Source organism: Paramisgurnus dabryanus, chromosome 2, assembly GCF_030506205.2.
Source record: "Paramisgurnus dabryanus chromosome 2, PD_genome_1.1, whole genome shotgun sequence".
In the NCBI taxonomy this organism is placed as follows: domain Eukaryota; kingdom Metazoa; phylum Chordata; class Actinopteri; order Cypriniformes; family Cobitidae; genus Paramisgurnus; species Paramisgurnus dabryanus.
The window spans coordinates 31,920,181-31,948,165 of record NC_133338.1 but is presented as its reverse complement, the minus strand read 5'-3'; the positions used below and the strand labels follow the sequence as shown (position 1 = coordinate 31,948,165).

General features: G+C 37.8%; 1 protein-coding gene across 1 annotated transcript; it reads left to right on the top strand.

Moving 5' to 3' along the window:
- On the top strand, positions 1–27,978 carry slc12a4 (solute carrier family 12 member 4). Its single transcript, XM_065267874.2, has 24 exons — positions 1–259; positions 14,182–14,279; positions 14,473–14,604; positions 14,716–14,862; positions 15,399–15,453; positions 16,176–16,306; positions 16,472–16,713; positions 17,127–17,341; positions 17,426–17,590; positions 17,683–17,781; positions 17,870–17,927; positions 18,015–18,189; positions 18,694–18,812; positions 19,657–19,755; positions 19,997–20,116; positions 20,192–20,296; positions 20,682–20,850; positions 21,060–21,255; positions 24,959–25,128; positions 25,208–25,339; positions 25,425–25,532; positions 25,715–25,902; positions 26,132–26,265; positions 26,504–27,978. Exons 1-24 carry the CDS (start codon positions 124–126, stop codon positions 26,593–26,595), a joined length of 3,285 nt encoding a protein of 1,094 aa, XP_065123946.1. The 5' UTR covers positions 1–123; the 3' UTR covers positions 26,596–27,978.
- Positions 27,979–27,985: the final 7 nt, after the last annotated feature.

Genomic DNA, 27,985 nt, shown 5'->3' with positions numbered 1-27,985 from the left:
GGGAAGACTAGAGGAATGTGTTTGAGGTTTCTCGGAGAGTTCAGCTGGTAACGTGCTATCTGCCAAAAGAAGACAACGAAAGGAGAAAAGAAGGATAGAAACTCAAACTAAACTAATGAAAACATGCCCCATTTTACTGTGGTACCAGTGCAGGATAACTCACCGTCCTATGACAGTCTGGAGGGAATAAACTGGGTGGATTACAGAGACACGGGACAGGGAGGATACCCTGAGCATGGAGATACAGTCAGTTCGGATGGTAAGTTTTTTTTTCTTAATTGTCAATCTTAAAAAACGTTCCTATCAGGCTTAAAACTTGGTTTAACCATATTAGGAGCTGAGTTTAAAGTTTACAAAGTTTGATAGTTTGACAGAGATTTAATCTTGGACGTCTTGACAATACCAAGCATCCTCAAACCATCAGCAGTGTGGTAACCATTGCAGTTGTTTAAAAAACTAATGTCACAGATCCAAGGATCTGTGTTGGGTTCCCGGTTGTATCTCTTTAAAATGCTGCATTATTAAGCCGAGACTCTTGGCATACAACTGACATGCCAGACGCCACTGTGGTGACAAAAGAAAATAATAAAGGGCCAAAGCAGAGGCGGGACTGGGGGGTTGATGGGACAGGCCCGAAGTATTCATGGACACAAAAGCTGGAGCTTTCTTTTTGTGCCAGGACCTTTCCTTTACCAACAACAGGGTTTCACTAGCATTTCTTTCCTCCATCTTGTTCCATTCTTCTTAAAACATCTTAAAGCAGAGAAAACACAATAAGTGAATGCAGAGAGAAATGAAAGATGAGATAAAGGTGTGCAGAGCCCTGAAGGCTTGATTCAGAGATATCGGCCTCTGGTAATGCAGCTGTGACTTTTCTAAAGTCTTCTAGAGTTTTCTAAAAGCAAAGCTGGCTGTCAAAAGTCAAAGTCAAGTCTGGATGGAGCCAGTCGTGTCATGTTTAGCCTAGAGACGCTATAAAACTATTATTTTGCATGAATCAGAACTATAGTGTCAGATTTCCTGAACAATCCCACAATGTATACTTAGTCTCAGATCAATTATAACTGTAATGATGAATAATGAATGATTATAATGAACATAACAGAATGAATAAACAAAACCTCAAGCATATATCAAGGATTTTTTAGGCTATATTTAACTCAAGCTTTTTAAATGTTTTCTCTCTATCACTATTTTTGAGTATAGCAAGCTGTAATACTTTCCGGAGAACAATTACATATATTTTACTTTCTAACAGTAGATGTATTTTTTATGAAATGGCAGGTCTGGATATAAAGCAAAATGCGATGTGTAATGGTCGTGTCCATGTCTCTGTATACAATGAGTTTGTTTGATTTTCTTAATACAGAAGACTGGTTTAGCGTGGCAACTGCACTGGATAGTTTAACATTAAGAGAAGCTGAGACGTAGGATGTTCACACTGCTAACTTTGTTTTCTAGTGTGCTAGCTCTGCTACACACTGCGGTCATTGTGTCAAAACAGGCCTTTAATGGCAAAACGACCGGCTCGGAATCACTCATTCACCACGTCATGCCTTACTGAGAGGAAGGCAGGGAGGAGGATAGTCTGGCTTTTCCCGGAATATAAAAATGTTCAGTCCTGTTCTGTGTGCCCAGAACAGCCGTGTTTAAACCGACAAAGGAATAGAGTGCAGAACATTTCTTATCCTGACATAATAAGGAGATCATGTTCAAATCTTGTGTAACACTAACAATGCAGGCTGCGTATCTTTGTACCTGCACCAACAGGTTGTGTTTTTAACATTTTTGTTAGGGATGCTAACAATGTTGTCTACTGCTGGTTAACAGACATTCTAGCAATGTATGAACAAAAATATATGGAAAGTAATGTTCTGACAAAGCATTTTCTATGGAAGTCTCTCTACTAGCTCAACTTTTTTATTGCTTTATTAGTGGGCATAACACAAAATCAGCAGCTGTTGTGTTCTGCCTCAACTGCTTAATGACCAGGGAGATCGCTGTCATCTCTGGAAAAACCTACAGAATAGTTATATGACACAGAAATAAAAACACTACTGTTCTATTTTGAGTGCAAGCTCTGGGAAGTCCTTAACAACATGAAGGTCTGTGGTCTACTCATGCCCTGTAGGCCTGTATTAGCTTTTGTTGAAAGACAACTGTACTTGCCTGCACAGCATATTGACATATCTCTTACTAATCTCATACATTAAATAGTTTTTAGACTTTAATCAAGATCATGATTTAATAAATACTCATAAAGGGGTTCATTTATAACGTTTGGGGCGTATAGAGATTATCTAAAGCTCAAGAGCAAAATAAGGACAAATCTGAAAGGACCTATAAATGCCTTGTACAGGAAATAATTGAGAAGATGTTAGTACCATTCTTTTATGTGGGACTCAGAGTATGATGTGTTTTTATTGTGAGCTCCTTGTTAAGGCAATGATTAATTATATCAACTATAATTATATCATACTGCATATGTGTTAATAAACCAGCATCTTTAGGCTGATTGTTATGATTTGTTATGTTTCACTGTGGTGATACTTGCTTATAAAGGTACTTCTGTGCTCTTAGCGAATTCACGCGTTTTAGGGCATAAAACATTTTATTTTTATATATATATATATATATATATATAGTATAAAGTATATATAAAGTAAACATCTCCTCACTATCTGCTAGCTGCCGGTCTCCTGAAAACACTGTAAAAAACCACGGTCTCTGTAGACGACGCAGGCTCCACAGACTGCAACAAAAACAAAGTGGTCAAACCCACCACCACAAAAAATAACAAAGTTTTTCAGCCAATAAATGACAAGAAGGATTTGGGAGTGGGGGTTGGGCGCATTCATGACTCTTTCAGAAAGCATGGAAGGGAGGGGAGGAGTTTGACAACACTTCGAACGTCAAAGTGACGTCACACAGATTTGCTTAGAGCGCCTTTAAAGGATGCATAGTACCAACACATTGGTACTTCAGAGGCACATATGTGACCCTGGATCATGAAACCATAGGGGTCCTAAGCAGTGGCGGCTCTTGACTGCTCTTCTGAGGGGGCAAATTCAAATATGTGTTCGTTTTGTCATGTGTGTTGCTTGTGTTTACAAAATATGTGTTTGTTGTGTCATGTGAACCATGTGCATCACATGTTTTGTCAAATAAGTGCCTGCTGCACATGCGTCAAAACCATTTGTGATAAAAGAGCAGCTCACATTCACAAAATACACGTAAGACACTCCCTTAACACTCGACGCGCCAAACACATATTTTGAAATTACGAACCACATAAATGACTTCGCATCTTGCAACCTCGAATAAAGAAGTCTAGGGCTGGAACGACGCGTCGACGTAGTCGATTACGTCGATTACGTAATTACGTCGATTTGCCGGAAATGCGTCGATGCGTCGCACTGTTTACATTTTGAAATGAAGGCGGCTTCAGCTCCGACCGGGTGATACAAGTGTTATACCAAACAGACAGAACGCGATCAAAAGTGTGGGAACACTTTAAGCAGAGACCAAATAAAACACATACTGTGTAAAACTGAAATATACCACAGCAGCGCAACACCTGTGTATGATCATCTTAAAAGAAGAAAACCTGGGGCTCTCCGACCTCAAAATGACGAGACGTCAGCGTAAGAATTTGAACTATTACAGTAAGTTTTTATACTTACTCTATAAACAATAGAATCAATACATATTGTGCTTAATACAGCTGCGTTTACATCTTCGTTTAATACGAGCTGCGAGACGCCTGACAGACGTGACATTGCATCGCTTCTGGGCAGTATGTTGAAACAGTAAATAAAGAGCAGGACATGTTTTTATATTAAGAAGTTATGAAATAATAAGTTACTGTCACATTGAGAACTGATAGGCATGTGCCCGCGTGCACTGAAAGCCAGCTGGCAGTGCGGAGTTCCCAATTAACGTCTTTTTTGCGAATATGTGCGCTAGGGATGGGCATTTGATTAAATTTTTTTAGTCGATTGTCGGGAGAATTAACGATCGACTATCGATTAATCATTAATATTTTATAATAAAAAATAATTATTTAACTTTTATAATTCAAAAATGTTGAATACAAAAATACAGCGTGTTTTCCTCCATGAGACCTTTATTACAAGATCAACTTGTGGCAAACAGTTGAACTACATTTAGTTAGACAAACGGAACATATATGCACTTGAATATGCGGTGCTCTAAAGCAGCGGAACCTGCTGCTGCGAGCCGCATTCTTAAACAGAGACCTCATTTGTTCCAAAACATCATGACCTTTTCATGATTATTTTTTTGAAATCAAAACGGAAGGTCACAGATAACGGAGTATGGCGTCAAATATTGCACCCTGGTGGTAAAATGTTGAATTGCTGTCACACAGTGAAATTCATTTAATTGCTTCGAGACACACGCTACGCTAGGCAACGCAACCTGCATTAGATAAAAAAGCATTCGATTAATCAATAACAAATTAACGTCCTCGACTAAATTCTTAACGATCAATTATCGATCGTCGATTAATCATGCCCATCCCTAATGTGCGCAGATATTACAGAAGCTCGTCTTGTAAGGTATTCCTGACATGCGTTTATTTAAAATTAACAGCGGCGTAAACGCTGTTTATAATATATTAGAATATCATACTAACTGAACTTGTTTTTTACCCGGAACTTAAGAAAAGTTAAATGTTAAAGTTAAATGAGAATGCAGTACTACTAATAGTAATAATATTAACAGTAATAATATAACCATTACATTTTATATAAGGGTTCATGAATCACAATGAACTTATTTTTACTTCAGTCTGAACTAATGCTGAGTTAATGCATGTACCAATCATAAACTAATGTTTAAAATATTAATATATGCCTATTTTATTGTTTAAGGTGAATAATGCCTCTTTTAAAGTGGCACTGCCACTTTATTTTTCATGTTGAAAATTTTGGTTTGTGTGTTTGTTTAATTAAGAAAATGCTTAAATAAAATGTTGGCGTTAATGGCAGATGTTACATTTATTATTTGTTGGGGAATTATATGTATAAAAAAATCATTAGACTATTCGATTAATCGAAAAAATAATCGATAGATTAATCGGTTGAAAAAATAGTCGATAGTTGCAGCTCTAAAGAAGTCACCGGCTGCCTCTGGTCCTAAGGGTTAATTGTATGAAATTGAGATTTATATCAATTTACCAATTAATGAGCTGAATAAAGCCGAATATGGTTTGGTTTATTAAGATATGACAATATTTGGCAACTATGTGAAAATCTGGAATCTAAAGGGGGTCGCACACCGGCCGCGCAGCTCAGCGTCGCGTCGAGGACAACTCGGAGGTATCGTAAACCAGAAGTGCACATTAAATAGCGCAAGCTTCGTTAGATAGCGTCTACCTCAAAATGCTAAATATACGTTAGCAGCCAATGTTAATCGTTAATGATTTGGGACAAATATGATGTTATTTAATGTTAAACTATGTGAGTGGCGCTGTGTGGCGCAACAGGGATTTGAGCAACTTCCTGAGTCAAAGCTGGGCGGCGCGGACAGGCGCCACCTGGCGCGCCGGTGTGCATATACTCAAAACAATGCGTTCGATTTTTTAGAAAGGCGCAGCGCTGATCTGCGCGGCCAGTGTGCGATCCCCTTGAGTGTGCATAAAATCTAAATATTGAGAAAATCTCTTTATCAACATATCACTAATGATAAGTATTTTTTATATATAGTTACAGTAGAAAATTTACAAAATCTCTTTATGACCATGATCTTTACATAATATAAAGATGTTTTGTTGGCTACTGCACATACTGAACACATACTACAAATGATGGTCTTTCAGTCCGGAGTAACATATCTATATAGCATAGGATCATTTTAAAGGGTTCCATCGAGTGACAGCTTAATGTATGTACATTTATTCTGACAGTGCACAGTAGGGCTTCTTCTCGCTTTAGCTTTCGATTTTCTCTCATTACCAGACATCAAAGACAGCATACATTTTTTTCTTTCTCAGCAGGGTAAAATTCCACATATTTATCCACATTTCTACTTCACTAATGCACAACAGAATTATCATTAATGGGCTATTGTGCAATCTGTCCATGCCACTTGTAAACTTAATACAGTATAAATGACATGTGGTCAAAGCAGCATCCTTTCCATTTAACTTTTAGAGAGCTTTTCCCACAAATATTGCTATTCTATTATATAAAATGATAAAAATTTCTAGGTCCAGATAATCTGATATATTTTGTAAGATGTCTAAATACTTAATTAAAACCGTATTAATACTTAGAATTATTACAGGCTGTGAGGATGTCACAGTTATCAAGATATTCATTAGTTTTGTTTGACTTGTAACGTTAGCAAATTACATTCTAAAAAAATGGTGCGAAATAGTACCAACAGTGGTTTATTGGCTCGTAACCATAGGAGATTTAGTGCTATACCTCACCTATGTAGAATCTGTATAGCAACATATTGTGCTACGTTGAACCATAAGCGGTGCTATATGCTTAAGCATCACTTACGGTTCTACAGAGGTGCTATAAATAGCGCTAAACATGGTTCCCCTATGATTACAAGCTTTAAGAACTATTTAGCACCATTGTTTAGAGTACATGCTGGTAATGCTTTTACTATTTGAGGGTAACATATGTATTTAAGTACTGTACACTTTATCAGCATAGTAGAGGTTAATCTCAAACAATAGTCTTAAAACACTTATAAAACATCACATGTAAGGACACACACACACACACACACACACACGCGCGGTTTGAAATGTACCCGCTCTGGGTATTATTATGACAATCATGTCAATTAACCAAGCATGTCATCTTTACACAGCAGTACATTCCCAAAGAAAATCAAGACCTTAATCTGCCTAAACAGCTTGACTTCACTCATAATGAAGACCTTTAAATGGGATGTCTAGCCAATTTTACACATAATCTTCTTACTTTTTATAATTAATCAGCTTATAGTATTTTCCAACACAAATTTTAAAATCAGCCTATTCATATGTGCACATAAACAAAGGCATGAACACATGTACAAAAGGTAATGCAAGGCACCAGAATGCAAATCATTGCCTAGTTCAATTGAAACCATCCTCTGTGTAAGAACATTTATTGCATTCCACATCCATGGAGGTAAAGTTAGCTAATTTACAACTCACACTAAAGTCTGTCTTCCTTTGAATCTACAGAGGTTTGAACTACAGCTGGCTACCAAATGTGCTTTAAAGTCTTCCCACTATGAACACCTCAAGAGTTGTGGACTGTATACACTGATCAATAGACCATAGGATATTCTTAATGTAAGAAATATTTTATAATCATACGTGTTCATCAAGCAATTACAACCACAATCATAATGTCCTGTAAAATACCTAATGTGCCCATGATGACAGCTGTACCTGCAGCAGTGAGGCTGGTACTGTAATGCTTTGATCTACAGCAAAGTCCTGTTTTTTTACACAGTGCTGTTAACGCGTTCAGGCCTGTCCCCACAAGACATTTGCTTTTCTTTCTGGCAGGCACACAGCAAGAGATTTTATATGGGGGCTAGCCTGTCATGTAATTTTTAATTTGCACTTTGTTAAGAGTAATAACAATCAAGTAATCACATCTGTTGGAAGTTTTTTCTAATTTTCTGCTTAAAGTGCCATGGTAGTGTTAAACTTTAATGCATTTAATCTCAAAAAGAATAACAGCTGAATAATGAGACTTTTATAAAGCTAGAGGGCAGCATTTGACAATTTTTTAAGGTCCGTTCCGTACACCTAAGTCTGCTCACGCTATACTAGCTCTGGTGCATTTGACTGTGATGCAGGTTTGTAATGTATAGAAGCCTGGGAGGCCGTGTGTATTGTATAAAGTGTATATAGTATGTGTAAATGTATAGTGTGAGCAAGTGTATAGACATTTTGTAATTGTATTGTGTGTATGCACTATGTGATGTGACTAAGCATGACAAATATTTGATGTAAGTGTGTGTGTGTGTGTGTGTGTGTGTGTGTGTGTGTGTGTGTGTGTGTGTGTGTGTGTGTGTGTGTGTGTGTGTGTGTGTGTGTGTGTGTGTGTGTGTGTCTGGTAATTATCACATTTTAATCTAAGTGTTCTCTATAACATAACACATTTTTACAATGACACTTTAACTTCTCTTATCCAAAAATAAGCCAAATATGTTTGCTGTAATCCAGTAACTATGAAGCTACATAAGAAAAAAAATGTTGACTTCACTAGCAGAAAATTTTCTCACCTGCTCTCTTGCTCGCTCTCTCTCTCTCTAGTTTGCACTGACAATTATCACACATAAGCATACTGTAATGTAGAGATTGAGGATTCACATTTTATAATTGTCTATCAATGTATTTCTGAGGTGAAATTATTGTGAATTTCAGTGAAATGCATTTGGCAAAACATAAGCTGGCTAAGTAACCATATACTTTCTCACCTTCTTACTTCTGACATCTTCTAAAAAATCATATATCCATCTATATAAAAGAGATATGTGCAATGAGCAAGGTAGTTCAAAGTTTTAATTTGCTGTAATTAAATGTACTTTAAATATAACGTTACCAACGACAGTGTGGAGCAGAGCAGGCAGACTAGATCAGTGGTTTTCAATTCCAGTCCTCGACCCCCCCTCCCAGAACATTTTAGATGTCTCCATATATAAAAACACCTGATTCAGATCATCAGCTCGTTAGTGTGTTAATTAAGGAGCCAGTGAGTGAAATCAGGTGTTTCATATAAGGAGACATCTAAAACATTCTGGGAGGGGGGGCCCGAGGACTGGAGTTGAAAACCACTGGACTAGATCAAAGTGCTATTGCTAACAGTAGCTGTTAGCCATGCAGATAATATATCAGTTGACGCTATTTAACAGAATTTACATCACATAACTAATATACACTTTTACAGTAGTAACAAAGGCACTGTAATAATAAAAAATGTGTTTACTTTGGGGAGATTCAGCATAATAAAGCAACACTATGTAGTTTTTTTTACCTTTAAATAAGGTCTCTAAAATTATTTCAGTGATAGAACAACTTTTAACTGGACAAACTGTACTGTTGCTGCAACCTGAGCAGCCTCCTAGCCAGTGTTTGGAATAACGCCGTTTAAAAGAACGGCGTTACGTAACGACGTTCATTTTTCAGTAACGGGCTAATCTAATTAATTACTTTTCCCGCTGTTACAACGCCGTTAACGTTACCGGACGTTAAATGCGGTGCGTTACTATGCACTGACTTAACCTGTGTGATCCAAACGCAACCCTGGCTCACACAGCTAGTGAGGAGGTAGGTTAATAACGAGATAAGCGATTATGATTGGCTAAGGCAGAGTAATGTGTTTCATGGTAGCCAATCAGAGCCAGTGTTGTTATACACATGCCAGCGCACTAACTCAGTTACTTTTTGGAACAAGTAGTGAGTAACTATAACTAATTACTTTTTTTAAGTAACGTTCCCAACACTGCTCCTAGCTGCTACAAGCACACTCTGAAAGTGGCGGTGGAGGGTAGAGCACACAGCCCCGCCCCTCCCTGCAGAAGAGTATCTAATACCAGGCACTGTTGCGCTTTTCAACCACATGGGGGAGCTGTAAGTCATTTTTACATGGAAACTACATAGTGTACCTTCTACTTCAATCTCTTATTCGTTTTCACTGGAGTGGGGGACTGGAGAGTTTAAAGCTGAGTGCCACCACCTAGCGTACTGGATGAATTCATTTTATAGATCTGAAAAGATTTGCGTCTTTTGACAAAACATTCGGGGCTTGAGCCCCAGAAGCCACCCCATCGCCTGGCTGATTTGTCGCTATACTACTCATGCAAACTCTGCTAGTATTGGACAAACCCTGGACACAGTTGATTGAGACCAATAGCAGCACACAGTACAGTGATAGCAAATCTTATCACAGCCATGACAAGATATTACTGGACATGTATTAGGCTTACAATCAACCCACAAGTTTTGGTTCGTATCCGTATTCTTAATTTCCTGAGATAACACTCATTGTCCATAAAATGTGATTGTTTATTGTCACATGTATTTTCCACAAAATCTATCAGAGTGTCCAACAACTTTGCTGAATTACTTATCATATCTTTAGGATAACACTCCAGATAACAGTCAAACGCTTTTATTGCTTTACACTTAAAATCACCATAAAAACGGAAGCAGCGATTGCCTCATTTTCCCAGGGGGCAGGGTTTCATATTTTATTGAAGCTTCCCCGGGTGGCGGGTGCTCCCATTGATTATCAGACCCCCACCTGCTGTTAGGGTTCCATTGACTCCCCTTCATTTTGGCGTCACTTTCACAGCGAATAGCTTTAGATCTGAGGCGTTTAAAGGCTCTGTTTGTCCATTAATTATTTCTAAAGAAACACGAAAATGCTCCATTATCATGTATCTTACATTATGGCCCAGTAAAACCAGTTTTTGTAAAAATAGGCTAACGTTTGCGTCATAACCTGCCACTCTCTAGAGATAAAACCATATGGACAGGAGGAGAATCTCGTAGGCAATTAGTTACTTTCTATGAGGCAATCGAGTGGACGTGGAGGAATAATGTCAATTAAAGGAGATTATTAATCAGAATACTTACCAAAACTTGTTCCTGTTCACGCTTGCCGTCTTTGCAAGAATCGGTGGATTCAGATTTCTCTTGGCACGGCTATTATAAGACTTACAATTGTCAGACAGGTTGCTCACGTCATCAAGCTCCGTTTGAGTCTGCACAGTACGCTTGACCCCCAGGAAGTGCGTGCTTCTAATTGACTTCACTTGTCTCCGTTGAATGGGGTCGCTGTGTCCATTTCTTTTACTGTCTATGCATTTTCCACTTGGAGAAGTATATCAGAGTGAAACCGGCATCTGAAATGAAATAAGGCAGGGCTAGATTTGAATTTTTTAATAAGATCTGATTGGATCATTTGAAGTTGGGTCATGTAGCTAATTCCTGCGATCTTCTCCAGAACCCCACCCACCCGCCATACAATATGACCGAAAGTAAAGAGAGATCATTTTGAGGAGTGAAGGAGATTTGCGTTTTTGATTAAAGATGACAGTGGCACATGAATTTTTTAAAGATAATGAAGCTCACAGATAAGTAATTTGTAAATATATCAAATTACAAGTAAACTTTCATTTTATTTTCATGGTGACTTTAAAGCAACACTAAAGAGTTATTGCTCTTTGCTCCCCCTACAGGTTAGACGCGTAATTGTTCATTACCACTGTCATTAATACTGCAGCATAGCTGGCTCTGATTGGATTGTAGGTCTGCTGTAAAGCAAGTTTTTGTAGTTTTCACTCGAACTACAGGACCACTACCCGACGGTTGGAAACTTCTTTAGTGCGGTTTTGGTCGATAGAGGGCTGCAAAGCGAATGTGAAAGTGCCATTCACCCTGTTTTGAGTGAATGAACCACTGAAACTTTTTTGGAAACGTTATTTTAAGGTAAAAAAACTCTTTGGTGTTGCTTAAAAACTATTTTCACTCTGCACCTGCGCCACTTACTATTTACGTGCAGCAAAACATGAGGTCACTGCACATGTGCAGTGTAAGCAGGTAAATATAAACACCTGTTTTAATTATATTAGGCCTTAAAGTTCTGCATAATTAAGGGCGTGGCCACTTGGGTGACGGGTGAACTGCCACTGCTGTCACTAGAGTCATGCTAGGCGGGCGGGGTTCCAGCAACAAGCCACTTCAGCTTCATCTACTGTATGTCCCCCTTTTTACCCATTTTCGGTTATCAACAAGTGATGCGCGGTGACGCGTGGCCAAGATGGCGATGGCATGCAACACCTACTTTAATCTTCAAAAAAGCTCTTCACAACCCTATGGGTGACTCATAGACACTACATACATATTTTTTAGAGTTTATTTTACAGTTGGAGGTATAAATAGCTCCAGGAAACGCATTCGGACAGACTTCATACATAAGCAGCGTAATGGAATTATGTTTGAATTATAAACAAAGAACTTTTGTGATAACAAATCTCATAATAAAAGACTACAATACTAATTTCTCGCTATAAATGCAATTAAAAGGTGTAAACATTTAAATATAACTTTATTAACACTAAATTTGTGCTCTACCTGTCTTATTTCTTTAAACTCAACTAGGATAGACCTATCACATTCCCACATATGCCCATAGATTTGTGGGACAAGAGAATAGCCTCTTTCACACAGTAATTCTGGAAAATTACCATTATTTTACCAGAAGGAATTTACCAGTAAATACAAAAATGTGCTGTTTACACACGCAGTGACGTTCGCACTAAGACATTTAAAACATCAGCAACAAAATTTCGTGGAGAAAGCGGAAGTTACCTGCGGCGCGCGGCGAGCTTATGGTGCGTTCCAGGCAGGTTTTTAAACCCGTGAGTTACGACTTCAAAACCACGACTCACGACCTTATGCGTTCCAGGCAGCCCGTAACTCGTGTTTTTACAACCTTCTACCGGTGAAAGTGCACTGGAACGGCAGTCAAACCCGTGACTTCCCACCCGTGAACTCGTACTAGATCGATGTACTCCCAGTTCAGAGTCGTGAGGCGTGGTTTTGAACTCGTGAGTTACGGGTTACGGGTTGCCTGGAACGCAGCATTAGTGTTGTATTTGTAAACAATCCACGTCGGTTATATCATAGATATGTATATAAAGGCTAGATGGCTCGTCCGCGCTGATGGCCAATTGAGTTGAACGTCCGCATTTTGGCGGCCATCTTAGGACAGGGCGCTCGCTCACTCGTAGCATTGAGTTTTAATGATGCAGGTACTTTTAAATGACCATAACTTGCTTAATTTTTTACCGATTTTCAAACGGATTGGTTTGTTATAAACGTCAAAGATGTACCTATGACACTGAATACGTATACTAAAAATAAATAAAAAATTCATGAAACATGTTAAAGCATCCAGAATTATAGCCACGTTAATAACGTTTGTAAAAAACCAAACCGTTTGTAAATCCGTCAAGAATTCAGCAAGTTACGAGCATTTTAGTTGGCGTATGTCCCTCACCTTCCGTCCACAGCAGCAGGGAGCAGCACTATGCAGCACTGACCTAAGATGGCCGCCAAGTGACGACACAGCTGACTCCGCCTTGAGCCATCTAGCCTTTATATACATATCTATGGGTTATATCCACGGTCCGTTGTTGTTTTCAGGTTTGTGTGCCTCAATTTAAATTATCCACGGTCCGTTGTTGTTTTCAGGTCTGTGTGCCTCAATTTAAATTGAGGTCTCAATTTAACTGTCGCTGACGGTCGCGAAGTTGCTCGTGACCAAACATTGCATTAGGCGACGTCAAACCGAAAATGCCTCTTAAACAACAGTATGTTTGCACATTAGCTTCACAGAGGGCGTACTAAGGACGTCGGCAATTAGATGGTAAGCTGTTTCAAACAACTTTGGTGAAGAAATGTGGACGTAAACTTCAGGTGTGCTCGACTTTTAATCTGCATGTGTGTGGAAACGTCCGTAAACAGTGCGGGGATGAACGCGTCATTTGTTTTAAACGTTATGATTGGCCCGAAGCTGTCAGCGCGGTCTGACGTTCACACATAGCGCTTACCAGTAAATTACTTGTAATACAACCTCTCTTTCTGGTAATTTAAATTGGCAGCACTGATGTACCGGAAAGGTTCTGTTCACGCATGACCTGTTACCTGCAATTTACCAGTAAATTACCAGTACTGTATTTGTGAAAGGGACTAATGAAGGTATCTCAGGAGACAGGAAGTAAACCAAACGGTGCAAGAACACAATTATGATAAAAAAAAATTATAGGTATGGAAACTCAAAATATGGCTCCTACATTTCAGTATCCTTTTTTATAAAATGTCTTGATTATATATTTGTAAAATACTATGCTTTAGATAAAACTTAAATATTCAACAGGGTAATTTAGTAAAAACAGTTGTTTGTTTACTACATGATTTTGCATCAATTAATGATTAGAAAGACACTCTTAAGCTACAATATTTGACCATTTATAGATATTTTAAAACTTGCTCAAAGATGGCGGCACCCACATTTACGTAAAAAAAATAAGTTGAATACCATATCAGCTTGTTCCATTCAACAATAAAATGTGATTGGGGTATACATGCCTTCAATAAAAATTGGTGTAAACTTCCTCTGCCACCAGGTCATGGTACTCATAAAGAAGACAGTCCGTTCCTCAGCAGATCAGACTCATCATCTAAGAGGAATGACTTCTATGACAAAAACCTGGCCCTGTTTGAGGTTTGCTTTACTTTAAACTGATATTTAGATTGTTGTTTCGGGCTTAATATCTCATGTAATGACTGAAAAAATACTGTAATAATATAGATCTTCCAATTCAATTAAAAATGATTCCCAAATTCCATGCTACAACATGCAGAATTTTACAACCTTTTGGTATGCGTAGCATGTACTGAAAAATGTTTTTCCATAGGAAGAATTGGACATCCGGCCAAAGGTCTCCTCTCTTCTCAGCCGTCTGGTCAATTACACAAATGTTACTCAGGGTGTCAAAGAGCATGAGGAGGCAGAGAATGCTGATGAGTCCAGAAGACGACTCCCTAAAGTACGAAACGGCACACATTTCTTTTAAAAAACAAATCAATCATTGGCATTTTAATTTGGTTCTTATAATACAAATGCAAATACATGAGGGACTTCCTTATTTTCTCTCTAGTCTCCAAATATGGGCACTCTGATGGGAGTCTACCTACCATGCCTGCAAAACATCTTTGGTGTGATTCTCTTCCTGCGCCTCACATGGATCGTAGGAACAGCAGGTGTCGTCCAGTCCTTACTCATCGTTCTCATGTGCTGTTCGTGTGTGAGTTATTGCAGATGCACGCCCATAAACAAATCAGCTGCCTTTGAACATGGTCAAATTTCACACATGTACTTTTAGTTTCAAAACAAACTGCCTGCAGACATTATTTGGAAAAGTAATGGCCGTATAAATTGTAACACATTTTTGGTGGTTATCTCACGTGTAGCGCTTCTCCACGTTTGACTTCGAGTGAAGTGACATACATAAACAAATCAAATAAATGCCTTCGACTTTTCATCTACTAATATGACATACACCTGTCCAGTCCTGAATACATTTATCTGTTGTATTTGGGATATGTTAATACTGCAGAAACTAGAAGCTAAAATTAAATAATGCTCCGTGTAGTCGATTGCAGCAATTCTGGGATAGTTATTGATCAGTCAGGCATGGCATTGTGTAACTCTGAAACTGTAGTGATCAGTACACAAATCATTCTGACCCCTTTCTGTGAATATTCCCTCTCACTCGCCCCCTACTGGATATTATTAATGACATAAAATATACAATGTTCAAATTATTTCTTTTTTTTACAGACGATGTTAACTGCCATATCGATGAGCGCCATCGCCACAAATGGTGTTGTTCCAGGTATTTATAAATATTCACATTTTGCATTATGTCATGATGCAGCATAAAATTTTACTATTACTTATTTAACTCTTTCCCCGTCATGCGTCAATTAAGGGAAAACATTTGCATAAAAAAGTGTTCCTGATTAATTTTTATGTCAATCTGCAATACCCAATTTATGAAATACCGAAGCCAAAATGTTATTTAATATTTACTAATTTTAAACTCTGTGTATGTTTTGATAATTGTTCTGAATCTGATCTCTAAGAAAATTCCTTCACAAAAATGTAATGGAATTTTTTTTAAAAATACCCATATTTAAGAGTTTGTAAGCAGAGAAAAAATATAGATAGGATGAAAAGTTTTTTCTCGTTTTGTTTGTTTATTGTTTGTTTGAAAGCAGAGGGTCTGTTTTTTCATTTGATATATTTATATGTTTATATATTTAAGAATGACATTGACCATTGATCCGTTAACTCTTTTAATCATAATACCTTTATGCTAGCTTCGTGTTAAATCATGCTAACATCATGCTAGTTTTATGCTAAATCATGCTAACATCATGCTAGTTTTATGCTAAATCATGCTAACATCATGTTAATTTGTTAAATCATGCAAGCTTTATGCTAAATCAAGCTAACATCATGTTAACTTTGTGTTAAATCATGCTACAGTAACATGATGTTAGCTTTATGTTACTTTTTTGTTATTTTTTTAAATGTTTTTCTTTTAATTGCCAGCTGGTGGAGCTTATTTTATGATATCTCGCTCTCTGGGTCCTGAGTTTGGTGGTGCAGTTGGTCTCTGTTTTTATCTGGGCACAACGTTTGCAGCTGCCATGTACATTTTGGGAGCAATTGAAATTTTTCTGGTCAGTTTTTTCTTATTACAACAGCAATCTTTCATTTACCTTGAGATGTTTATATATTGATACACATACATGTCTATGTGTGTATTAGATCATAAAAAAGCAAATTGTGGGCTCTTTCATAAACCAACCTTGATACTAATCATTACTTAACTTTTTCATCCACAGAAATATCTGATTCCTCAAGCAGCCATATTTCATCCCACAAATATCCATGCAGGGAACGGTGCAATGTTGAATAATATGCGGGTGTACGGCACAATTTGTTTGAGCCTCATGGCTATGGTTGTTTTTGTGGGGGTCAAGTATGTCAACAAGTTTGCCTCTCTCTTCCTGGCCTGCGTCATAATTTCAATCGTTTCCATCTATGCCGGAGCTTTAAAATCCATCTTTCACCCACCAGATTTTTCGTAAGTGTAATTGAGATTAGGATCATCAAAGTTTTTATAATTGATTTCAGTCTATGACATGACTTCATTCTTTACATTATGCAGGAAGATTTTATGTAGACAACAGTAAGGAAATTTTTTGCTGGGTTTTCACAGACTGTATAATACATTTATAGTCTGAAAGTCCAGATACACACAGTGTAAAATTTGAAATAATAATGGAATGTGACCCTTTCAAAGATAGTTCCAATAATTATATTTGGAAACATGGAAAGATATTATATGCATATATTAAAGGGTTAAATTAGTTTTCTACATAATTGCAAAATGAACTTGTATTGCAAATACAATTGGACACAAATAAGTGTATGAGTAACAATAATTTTTATTCTTACCTGTATCTAACCGATTACTCTTTTATTCTAATTTTCTAGGATTTGCATGCTAGGCAATCGCACTTTAGCTTGGGATATTTCTGACATTTGTGCAAAGACAGTAATTGTTGGTAATGACACTGTTCCCACCAACCTGTGGAAGAAATTCTGCAATTCTGAGAACTCCAGCACAGCTCATTGTGATGAGTACTTTCTGCAGAACAATGTTACAGAGATCCAGGGCATTCCTGGGTTAGCCAGTAGCATCATCAAAGGTGATAACCTTCACATCTTATGATGGAATTAACTAGACACTGTCTGCTTTTCCAAGTTTTTGTCAAACCTATTGTGTGTTGTAGAGAACATGTGGGGGGATTACATGGAGAAAGGACAGATTTTAGTGAAAGCGGGTTTGCCCTCTCTTGATGTCCATGGCTCCATGGAGAGCTTTGGCTTTTATGTGACTGCTGACATTGCTACTTCCTTCACACTCCTGGTGGGAATCTTCTTTCCTTCTGCTACAGGTAAAACCCATCTTTGGTCCTTAAAACATTATGTCTCTAAGCTTAAATTATGACTTGAAATTAAATTCTGTGTCTCTTTGTCTCTGGTACAGGCATTATGGCTGGATCAAACCGATCTGGAGATCTAAGAGATGCACAGAAGTCTATTCCTATAGGGACAATTATGGCTATTACAACTACCTCTCTTGTCTGTATCCTTTATTGCTGTTGCAATTGTTTTTTCTTTGACATAATGTTCACTCAGAAAGCATCTACATAAAAAATCCTTTACTGTAAAAGATTTCAGCTCTGTGGTTCTTTTTGGCGCCTGCATTGAGGGTGTAGTGCTTAGAGATAAGTATGTAATCTAGTTCAGGATACATACTGCATTTGTTTTTAATAAAAAAAAACACTGAGTCTTATTTGTTTCTGTGCTACATTTTAGATTTGGAGAAGCAGTCAGTAAAAACTTGGTGGTTGGCACACTTTCTTGGCCCTCCCCATGGGTGATTGTGATTGGCTCCTTCTTCTCCACAGTGGGTGCAGGACTTCAGTCCCTGACGGGAGCACCTCGCCTCCTGCAAGCCATCGCTAAGGATAACATCATTCCTTTCCTAAGAGTAAGAGTATCAGACACTCTATATCTTTTATAATTCAATTTGTTTTTTAGAATATCTATACAAGTATATGAAATACCATTTGTTGGTAATGTACTGTTTTCTATATAAAATCATCCTACATGTAAGAACATTCTGTCAACCAACATATAACCTTAATATCTTTAATGTTGACTGAGGAAGACCATGCAAAAGTTTAAAGTTAAAGTGGTTGTGGTCCATAAGCTTTAACTCCTAATACAATATTTTTGTATTCACTTTTTACACATTTAGGCCTTAATTGAAATAGTTAGGAGAAATTTAAAAGATATGGAAATGTTTGTATTCTAAGTTCCTGTAAAAGATATATCCTCTTCTGAAATGCCAAACCACCAAAGCCATCAAAAGCATTTGCATGCCCATATGTAAAATATTTCCCTAAAATGTAAATATATTACGTCAAAGGTGATTCTGACAGCTGATGGCTACTTTTTGTCTCTGTGTGTGTCTGTGTGTTTACAAACACAGGTGTTTGGACATGGTAAAGCTAACGGAGAACCTACATGGGCTTTGTTGCTAACAGGACTCATAGCAGAGCTTGGCATCCTTATTGCTTCACTTGATATGGTCGCTCCTATTCTCTCTATGTGAGGATTATTCATGCACAATACACATAAACACCACATGCATGCAAACATACAGTACACAATGTAACAAAGTTAAACCATTAACTTAATTAAAGGTGACTGTAACAAATGATATCTACTGATTGTTAATTGATTTATCATTAGCAGCGTAAAGATTACAAATGATTACATATGCAATGCTTGTGCCACCTTCAGCCCACTGAAACTGTTAAAGGGGACAGAGAATAAAAAAACATTTTTACCTTGTCTTTGTTGAATAATGGTAGTCTACCCACATTTACAAACATACAAAAAGTGCTAAACATGCTAAACATCTCAGACTCATAGAAATTCCTCTTTTAGAAATATCAGCCAGAAAACGGCCCAATCTGTAAAACTGATGCTTATGACATCACAGGCATCTAACTGCCCCTCCACTTTAAAATAATTGGCTACATTTTTTGAGTGGCAGCAAAGTCAGCCAATCAGTAATGAGATTGCAAGTTCAGCAAGTAGGGGGAGCCAAATAGGTGCAAAACCACTTGTTTAAAATCCCCCACCCTAATAGAGCTATCTGAGAGAGGTTTTTAGGAAGCTTCTAAGGCATTACAGACCCAAACAAAAAAAAATTGTCTACATGTCACATCACAGAACAAGGATAAATACCCCGTTCAATCATTCTATGTCACCTTTAAATTCAATCACCTCTCTTTCGCGACAAGACAGATTTGCTGTACAGTAGACCATCTAAACATACCTTCATGTTTTTTTTACTGTAGCATGTGGTGTCTCACCTGAGTTCTCATAAGTATTATCTTTAACTTTAATAAAGTATTAATTTGAAATATGCTTGTTCACTAAACAGGTTTTTCCTGATGTGCTATCTTTTTGTAAATTTGGCATGTGCAGTGCAAACCCTTTTAAGAACACCGAATTGGAGGCCAAGGTTCAAATACTACCACTGGTAAGTTGGCATTTACTGTAGCTTGCGTGTGTGTACATTAAAAGGCCTGTTTTGGTGTTTCGTTGTTGCATTTGAATTGCTGAGTGATATTTTCCACTCCATACTGTTGCTATTCACTTCCTGTGATTACTTAAACAGTACAACTGGTAATCCTAAAAAATTGCAATAAATTAAGAAAGTGCAGCTGTTTTGGGGTAGGTGATATGACGAAACTCTTTCTCTCTCTCTCTCTCTTTCTCAGGGCTTTATCTTTTCTGGGCATGAGTATGTGTTTGGCCCTTATGTTTATCTCTTCATGGTATTATGCCATTGTAGCCATGGTCATTGCTGGTATGATCTACAAGTACATTGAATATCAGGGGTAAGTGATTTCCAATTAAATCTTGATACAATCACTGGCTAGTATGTGCAGTTTTGTTGACGCCATCTCTTTCAGAGCAGAGAAGGAGTGGGGAGATGGAATCCGTGGCTTGTCTCTTAGTGCAGCACGCTATGCTCTCCTTCGCCTGGAGGCTGGACCACCCCACACTAAAAACTGGAGGTTTGTTCCCATCTTTCAGCTCAATCAAACAATGTTTGTTTTCTATTAAAAAATGTTTACTCTGCATTACATTATGTAAGCAAACCCTAAAAATCAATGAATACAAACCCTATCATTAAAAAAAGTTTAGATATAATCTTTTCAAGGTGATACATGTGAAAACACACAGTTAGAATTTATATGGGATGTTTACGCAGTTAGAACATATTGTTTAACTTGTGTACTCCTGTAGGCATTTTTTAAACAGTGATGTACTGACAGTAATTGCTAGTAAAGTCAGACATTAATATGGCATGTAAGCTTCAAAAACCAATGCCAACATTATATGCTATAAACAATATATTTATTTGATTTGTTATAAATTAGCATGAAATAATGTTGACAGGCCACAGCTGCTGGTTCTGCTGAAGTTGGATGAGGATCTGCATGTGAAGTATCCCAGAATGCTTACCTTTGCCTCACAGTTAAAAGCAGGAAAAGGTCTAACCATCGTAGGATCTGTGATTCAGGGCAACTTTCTGGAATGTTACGGAGAAACACAGGCCTCAGAACAGGTAGAGGAAGAGACCATACAGTATTTACATCCACCGTTAGCATACAGTAATCATTATTGCACCCATGGACAAAATTTATTACAAACCTTTGCAGCTCTGTATAGCTAAATTGTGTGCTGTCAGTAAACTCTGGAGTGTAGAAAAGTGGAGAAAATTTAAAAACTGATACATTGATGTTGAGATTGTACTGTGTTTGTACTTTTTACAAGGCAATAAAGAACATGATGGAGATCGAGCGAGTGAAGGGCTTCTGTCAGGTAGTGGTCGCCTCCAAAGTGAGAGAGGGGGTTGCACACTTGATCCAGTCCTGTGGTCTGGGAGGGATGAAGCACAACACAGTTGTTTTGGGCTGGCCATACGGCTGGAGACAAAGTGAAGACCCTCGTGCTTGGAAAACCTTCATCAGTAAGCACAAGAGTTTGGGCAGTTTCATATCTTGTACACTCAAGGGTATTCAAGTCTGTTATATTGTAGCTCAGTCGGTAGAGCATTGTGTTATAGTAGCAGCACAAAATGGTCATTGGTTCAACCCTGGGAAACACATATACTGCATCTTTTTTCGAGGGCGCACGATGCGAAGTCACAACATGTATGTAGCCTAGGGCTGCACGATAAATCGCATGTGATTGTCACGCGCATCTCGTCAGTAATGCCGGTTCCTTAATTAGTAGTAAATCGCCATCAGCTGTTTTCAGATGGAGTGGCATTTACTACACAGAGCCATAGTTCACTGAGTATGTGTCAGGACTTGTATAGAAAAATACTCAGAGGCAAGGATCCAATAGCAGATGAAACAAACTTTTAATAAAGATAAAATAATAGACAGAGAAAAACACTGGGCAAGCCAGGGAGCAATATGTAGATAACACTCAGGAGGAGACAGTCTCTAGCACACAATCTGGAGATCACAACCGCCGTGCTGGTCAGGAGATGGAAAGTCACATGCACACACTGGAGACAACACACCAAGCTGGACGTAGCAGAACCATCGATTCAAATCGGGGAGAGATGAGATGACCAATCGGCAATTAAGGCAGAAAGGTGTTAGCGGGCAAAACCAGAACTCTGGACAGCAATCGGCAAAGAAGGCCGACAGATACAGCAGGGCGGCGGTCACGAACTCCCTCAGTGCTACTGGACAGCGGTCACACACGAGATGTGGTGTTGCAGGACACCGGCAGGGCAGAGAGAGTACAATCGGGACACCGGAGCGGAGGAGCTGAATTCCTAATGAGAGGAGAGGCAGAGACAGCAGACAGTGCAGGCAGAGAAAAATTATAAAAGACAAAAAGGTCAAAGAATACTAAATAAACCAAAACGGCGAACACGACATGACTAGACAAAGGGCACAGAACAATGACGAACTCGCAAGAAGCAAAAGAACAAGGGGAGAGTAAATACCAAACGAATTGGGGAGAAAATGAGGAACAGGTGGGTGACGCAGGTGAAAGAAATCAGTGATGATGAGATCGCCCTGGTGACAGACGCGCACGTAAGGAACTGTCAAAACACAAAAAAACACAAACACAGAGAAGGAAAAAAGACAGAACGGTCGAAAGACCGAGATCGTGACAGTATGTATATGTGATATGTATGCGAAATGGCCTAGCTTGTCAGGGAACTATGGATCTGTGTAGTTAAAGCTGCTCCATCTGAAAACAGCTGATGGCGATTTACTACTAATTAAGAAACCGGCAATACTGAGGTGATGCGCGTGGTATCGCATGCAATTTATCGTGCCCGTCATGTGTGTGCTTCGTAATTTCAAAATATGTGTTTGCGCGTCGAGTGAACCTATGTGCATCATGTGTCTTGTCAAAATAAGTCCCTTTTGCAGACGCGTCTAAAGGGTTTATGATAAAAGAGACGCTCGCGTTTGCCAGATCTTCGCTTAATCTCATGCATAATCAGAGTTTACTGTTAAGGGAGTGTCTTGCGTGTATTTTGTGAACGTGAGCGTTTCTTTTATCATAAACGATTTTGACCCGTGTGAGCAGGCACTTATTTTGACAAAACACGTGATGCACAATGGTTCACATGACACAACAAACACATATTTTGAATAGACAAGCAACACACATGACACTTCAAACACATATTTTGAATTTGCGCCCCTCAGAAGAGTAGTCCCGAGCTGCCACTGGTTTTACTGGTAAAATGTATACCTTGTAATGCACTTTCAGTCGATTTGGAAAAAAGCTAATGGATTAAGTATGCACAGTATGTTGGCATATTTATTTTTGTCTACAAAATACTACTTAATTTTAAGTTTTATTTAAATGTTAAATATTTTTATTTTTAAGATTAAAATATTTTTAGTATCATGAAAAACTTTCCGTCAAGTGACCCTAAACTTCAAGATCAATAGTGTAGTTACTAAAGCAAACCGCATGGATTAAAGTTTTCCGTCGCTAGACGGATTTCCGTCATTTGAAAAATTATTAAATTCACTTTTCATAAAGACGACGTGAATTCACCTTTTTAAGTGGGATGTGATGAAAGCCTGGAGTGGATCCAAATCACGTTCCTCTCTCCACTGTAAGTGTTCTGTAATCACTACGGACCGGATCCACTCCGGGTTTTCTGGCTGTATCACGTTAAGCTGAGGTAAAACTTTATTTCAGCTAGCATGGACAAACTTATAATGCAGTAAGGCTCCGATGTTTTGAAGATCGATAAAGGTGTAAAAGACCAATGGAGATTGACTTGTCTTAGCGAAATGATGAAGATTGTCAAGCCTTTCAGTTCGTGGGCAAAGAAAACCAAAAAGCCAGGTAACTTACGTGCACAGTATGACTAGGGGTCCTGTATTTTGGGGGTAACTGATTTCATCCGTACGTGATCACCCGCGTCTCGTTTTTGACTGCTATGCTGATCTAACCAGTGGCTTATACAACGGGTTTGTTAAACTTGTGGGTAAACTTCATGTGGCGCCACAAGAACCAGGAGGCAGATGACATCCAAATCCTCCTGTGAGAGCGATTCAAGGAATCTTTAGAGGAGAGTGCTTCTGAAATGCTCTCGCGGCACTTTGATGTCATCCTGTCGGTTCTTGCAGTTGCATTTGAGTGTGGTAACAAAAACTTAACATTTGTACATATATTTAAGCACCGCAAGTTAAAAACAAGTGATTTTAAGCCACACAAACAACAGTTTAAATGCAGCCGCTGTTTCTGTGAGATGGACACGGAAGCCGCGCATTCGCTTCTCATTGTGTGAGTATTTTTACCGCTTTATTGGCCTTAAATAAACATATGCATCAAAAATCCAGTCTTTGCAAGTATCCTCATATAAACACGACCATTTAGGTCTTAGGAGAAAGTAAACGGCAGAAACATTGCGCACAAAATAGCACATCTGCGCTGCCTCTATTGTAACATAATATTTTGTTGATTAAGGTACAGTCATTCAATTTAACTTACAACTGTCACCATGGTTACAGACATCCTGTGCAAATTGTACACTAGTTTAACTCGAGTTGCTCGTTCAGGGTTTATATTCATACATAACGTTACTGTATTAGAGCTATGACAAGCTGTTGTGTGAACAGAAAAGACCCTGGATTATTCGTTTATGTGTACTGAATAATATGATATGAAAAATTTGTGTTTGTTCACATTAGTAAATGCATTATATAACATGAACAAACAATTAAAAATATAGAGTATATAAGCATTTATTAATTCTTGTTTATGTCATTACAGTAATTGACGGTAGTTCATGGTGCATTCACTAATGATAACAGTTTCAATTTAAAAAACAGTTTTGATTTAAAAAATGTATTAGTAAATGCTAAAATAAATACATTTACAATTAATAAATAATTAATAAAAGATTCATTAAAGGTGGTGATATTCATGTTTTCTTTTTATATAGTGAGTTATTTAGCTGTTTCACCTTCATCTTAAATGCCATGCAAACTACATCTACCTATATATGCCACAGGAGACTTTAATATGGAATTAATGGCAAAAAAATCTCCCCTTAAAATGCTGTTGGTCTCGCCTACATTAAGTTTTAGTTAAAGGAATATGACTTGGCCTGAAAAAAATTTCAGTCAGAAGAATTTTTTTCACTTTAATCCATGCAAACCTTTTTATTAATCTAGATACAGTGCGGTGTACTACAGCTGCCCACCTCGCCTTGATGGTCCCAAAGAATGTGTCGTTCTATCCTAGCAACCACGAGCGCTTCACTGATGGATACATTGACGTCTGGTGGATTGTGCATGATGGTGGCATGCTTATGCTTCTACCTTTCCTTCTCAAACAACATAAGGTAATTCAATTGAATTGCAGTATTACTAGTCATATGTTCTTTATCGAGAGTATATGCTTAAAAATGCTGTGTATTTTAGGTCTGGCGTAAGTGTAAGATGCGAATCTTCACCGTTGCCCAAATGGACGATAACAGCATTCAGATGAAAAAGGACCTGGCAACCTTCCTGTACCAGCTCAGAATAGAAGCAGAGGTGGAAGTGGTTGAAATGGTATGTTTGTTACAATCAGAAACACTGCGTGCATGTTACAGTGTAATACCTGTGATGTAATGCCTAACTTTGTGATTATTTTAAGCACGACAGTGACATCTCAGCATATACGTATGAGCGGACACTCATGATGGAACAGAGGTCACAGATGCTAAAACAAATGAGACTGTCCAATGCAGAGAAAGACAGAGAGGTATACTTTGTGTGTCTGTGTATTTATTTGAACAACGTGACAGCTGGAAAGCATGCCTTTGTCATAAGCATAAATAAATAACATTCTGCCTTAAATACAGTAACAAACATTTATTGTCAAGTTAATTATACCAACTGCAAGCGCGAGCTGTCTTAGCATGGTCTGATTAATCTTCACTCTAGGCCCAGCTAGTAAAGGACAGGCACTCATTAATAAGAATGGGCAGTCTGTATTCAGATGAAGAGGAAGAAACCATTGAAGTAGTGCCAGAGAAGAACCAAATGACTTGGACTTGTGATAAAGTGGAAGCAGAGAGACGAAACAGAAACAATGCACCGGAAAACTTCAGAGAACTCATCAGCATCAAACCGTAAGTAATGTATGCAAACAGGAATAAGCATGCACACGTTATTGCATTACTGTAACAGTACAGCTAGCAATTTTTCCATGAACGTTTTTGATATTTACACACTGAACAATCATTTTATATGTATATAAAGGTAAGCGTATGGTTTGGAGAATAGAAATTAATCTTAGGTCGGCAGATAATGTTAAGTCCTTATGAACACTGTACAAACTTGTGTCTGTGTGTTTTACAGTGATCAGTCTAATGTTCGGCGGATGCACACAGCTGTTAAGCTCAATGAGGTCATAGTTAACAGATCCCATGATGCCAGACTGGTTCTGCTTAACATGCCAGGTCCTCCACGCAATCAAGAGGGAGATGAAAACTGTATCCTTATGCTGCCAGTCTGCTCACAAAATAATCTTCTAGCGTTAAAGCTTTCTTCTGCTTGTGTTGTGCCATATGTACCTTATATATGTGTTGTTATCTTTAAAGTACCAAAGGTCTACTTTTTAGGTCTACTTTTTAAAAGGTTACGCACCAGTGACAGCTTTTTATTTTTTTTAAAAAGTGCAGAAAATATATATATTCTTATATATATTATTCTTTAACTCGGAATTCTCAGATATGGAATTTCTTGAGGTGTTGACAGAGGGTCTAGAAAGAGTGCTGCTTGTAAGAGGTGGAGGTCGGGAGGTCATCACAATCTATTCCTGAAAGGCCAAAGATCAATACACACACCACTTGTGTTAATGCGTAGTCATACAGTGTTATTTAAAGAATATGCATATTGAACTGCACACAGTCTAATGCCAGACTATATATGAATCATGCCTAGAGTAATTGGGGATAATAGGGTTTTAAACTAAAGCGCACAAATGAATTTTTGTCTAGTTTATTTCACTTAAATGTCACGTTTTGTCTGTTTAAAATGTATACCTTTTGAAATGAACACATTTTGCAACTTAGAAATTAGTTCCAGATTTAGGCCAGAATTGTGATTTAAGCAACAATCTTCTTTATGTGAATAAAATAGGAACAGAGTATGGTTACCCCTTAAACCATAGAGCTTTTACCATCCATGATGAATTCAACCAACTGATAGTCACAGAAATCTTTGCTCATTTTTCCGTGGCATTCTCACGGATTGGTTACTCAACTGTTTTGTCCTATTTTCTTACCATTGTCGCTTCGGTTTAGGGTTAGATTTACATAAAATGACATTCCTACCCAAACCCAACTCTAACCCCAACGCCAAACTTTTTTTAAGTTTAGAAAATATAAAAGAATACATCAGAAACCAATACTTAAAGTGACATACTAACGCAAACACGAAATCTAACCCTAAAAAGAAGCGACAATGGTTTGAAAATAGGAAAAAGCAGTTGAGTAACCAATCCGTGAGAATGCCACGGAAAAGAAAGTCCGTGGCAGGACCACAGAAAAATGCGGAGATCCGTGAGTATGCCACAAAAAATGAGTCAGAACATATTAACAAACTTCACCAAAAATAGCCTTTTATATTATTGTAATTTATTGAATTATGTTAAATGACATGCAAGACACCACAACATAATGAGCAAGAGCAAACGCAAAAAAGAAATGGTCAATCTGGTTTATTTGGCCAAGTTGCCAAATCCATTTGCTTCCAGGACTTTTAATTTTTTCATTTGTGTGCTCATCCTTTTATTTATTTCTATTTATTTATTTGCAGAAACTCCCCATTGTATTGAAAGTTAAGTTAGGCAAAAACCAAAGGAGGTAAGGTGGGATAGATGCTGTTTATGAACAGCTTTGTAGATTTTGTAATTTATAAATGGGTTGTTAAAATTTTAAATAACAGAAGAACTGTTTTGTAAGTGAATTGTTTTTTGTAAGTAAACATACTGCAAATGCATTTTAGTATACAACTCGTAATGAGAAGGAGACATTTTAGATACTGATACAAAGTCTTTATTCTGTTTGTATGGCATGATTACTGTACAGACAAAATACATTTGTTATACAAATAGAAGAAATATATGGAAGACTATATTGATATATATATAAATATATTGACTAATAACATCATATCTGGAATAAAAAGACAATGTTGCTTTACTCTGGT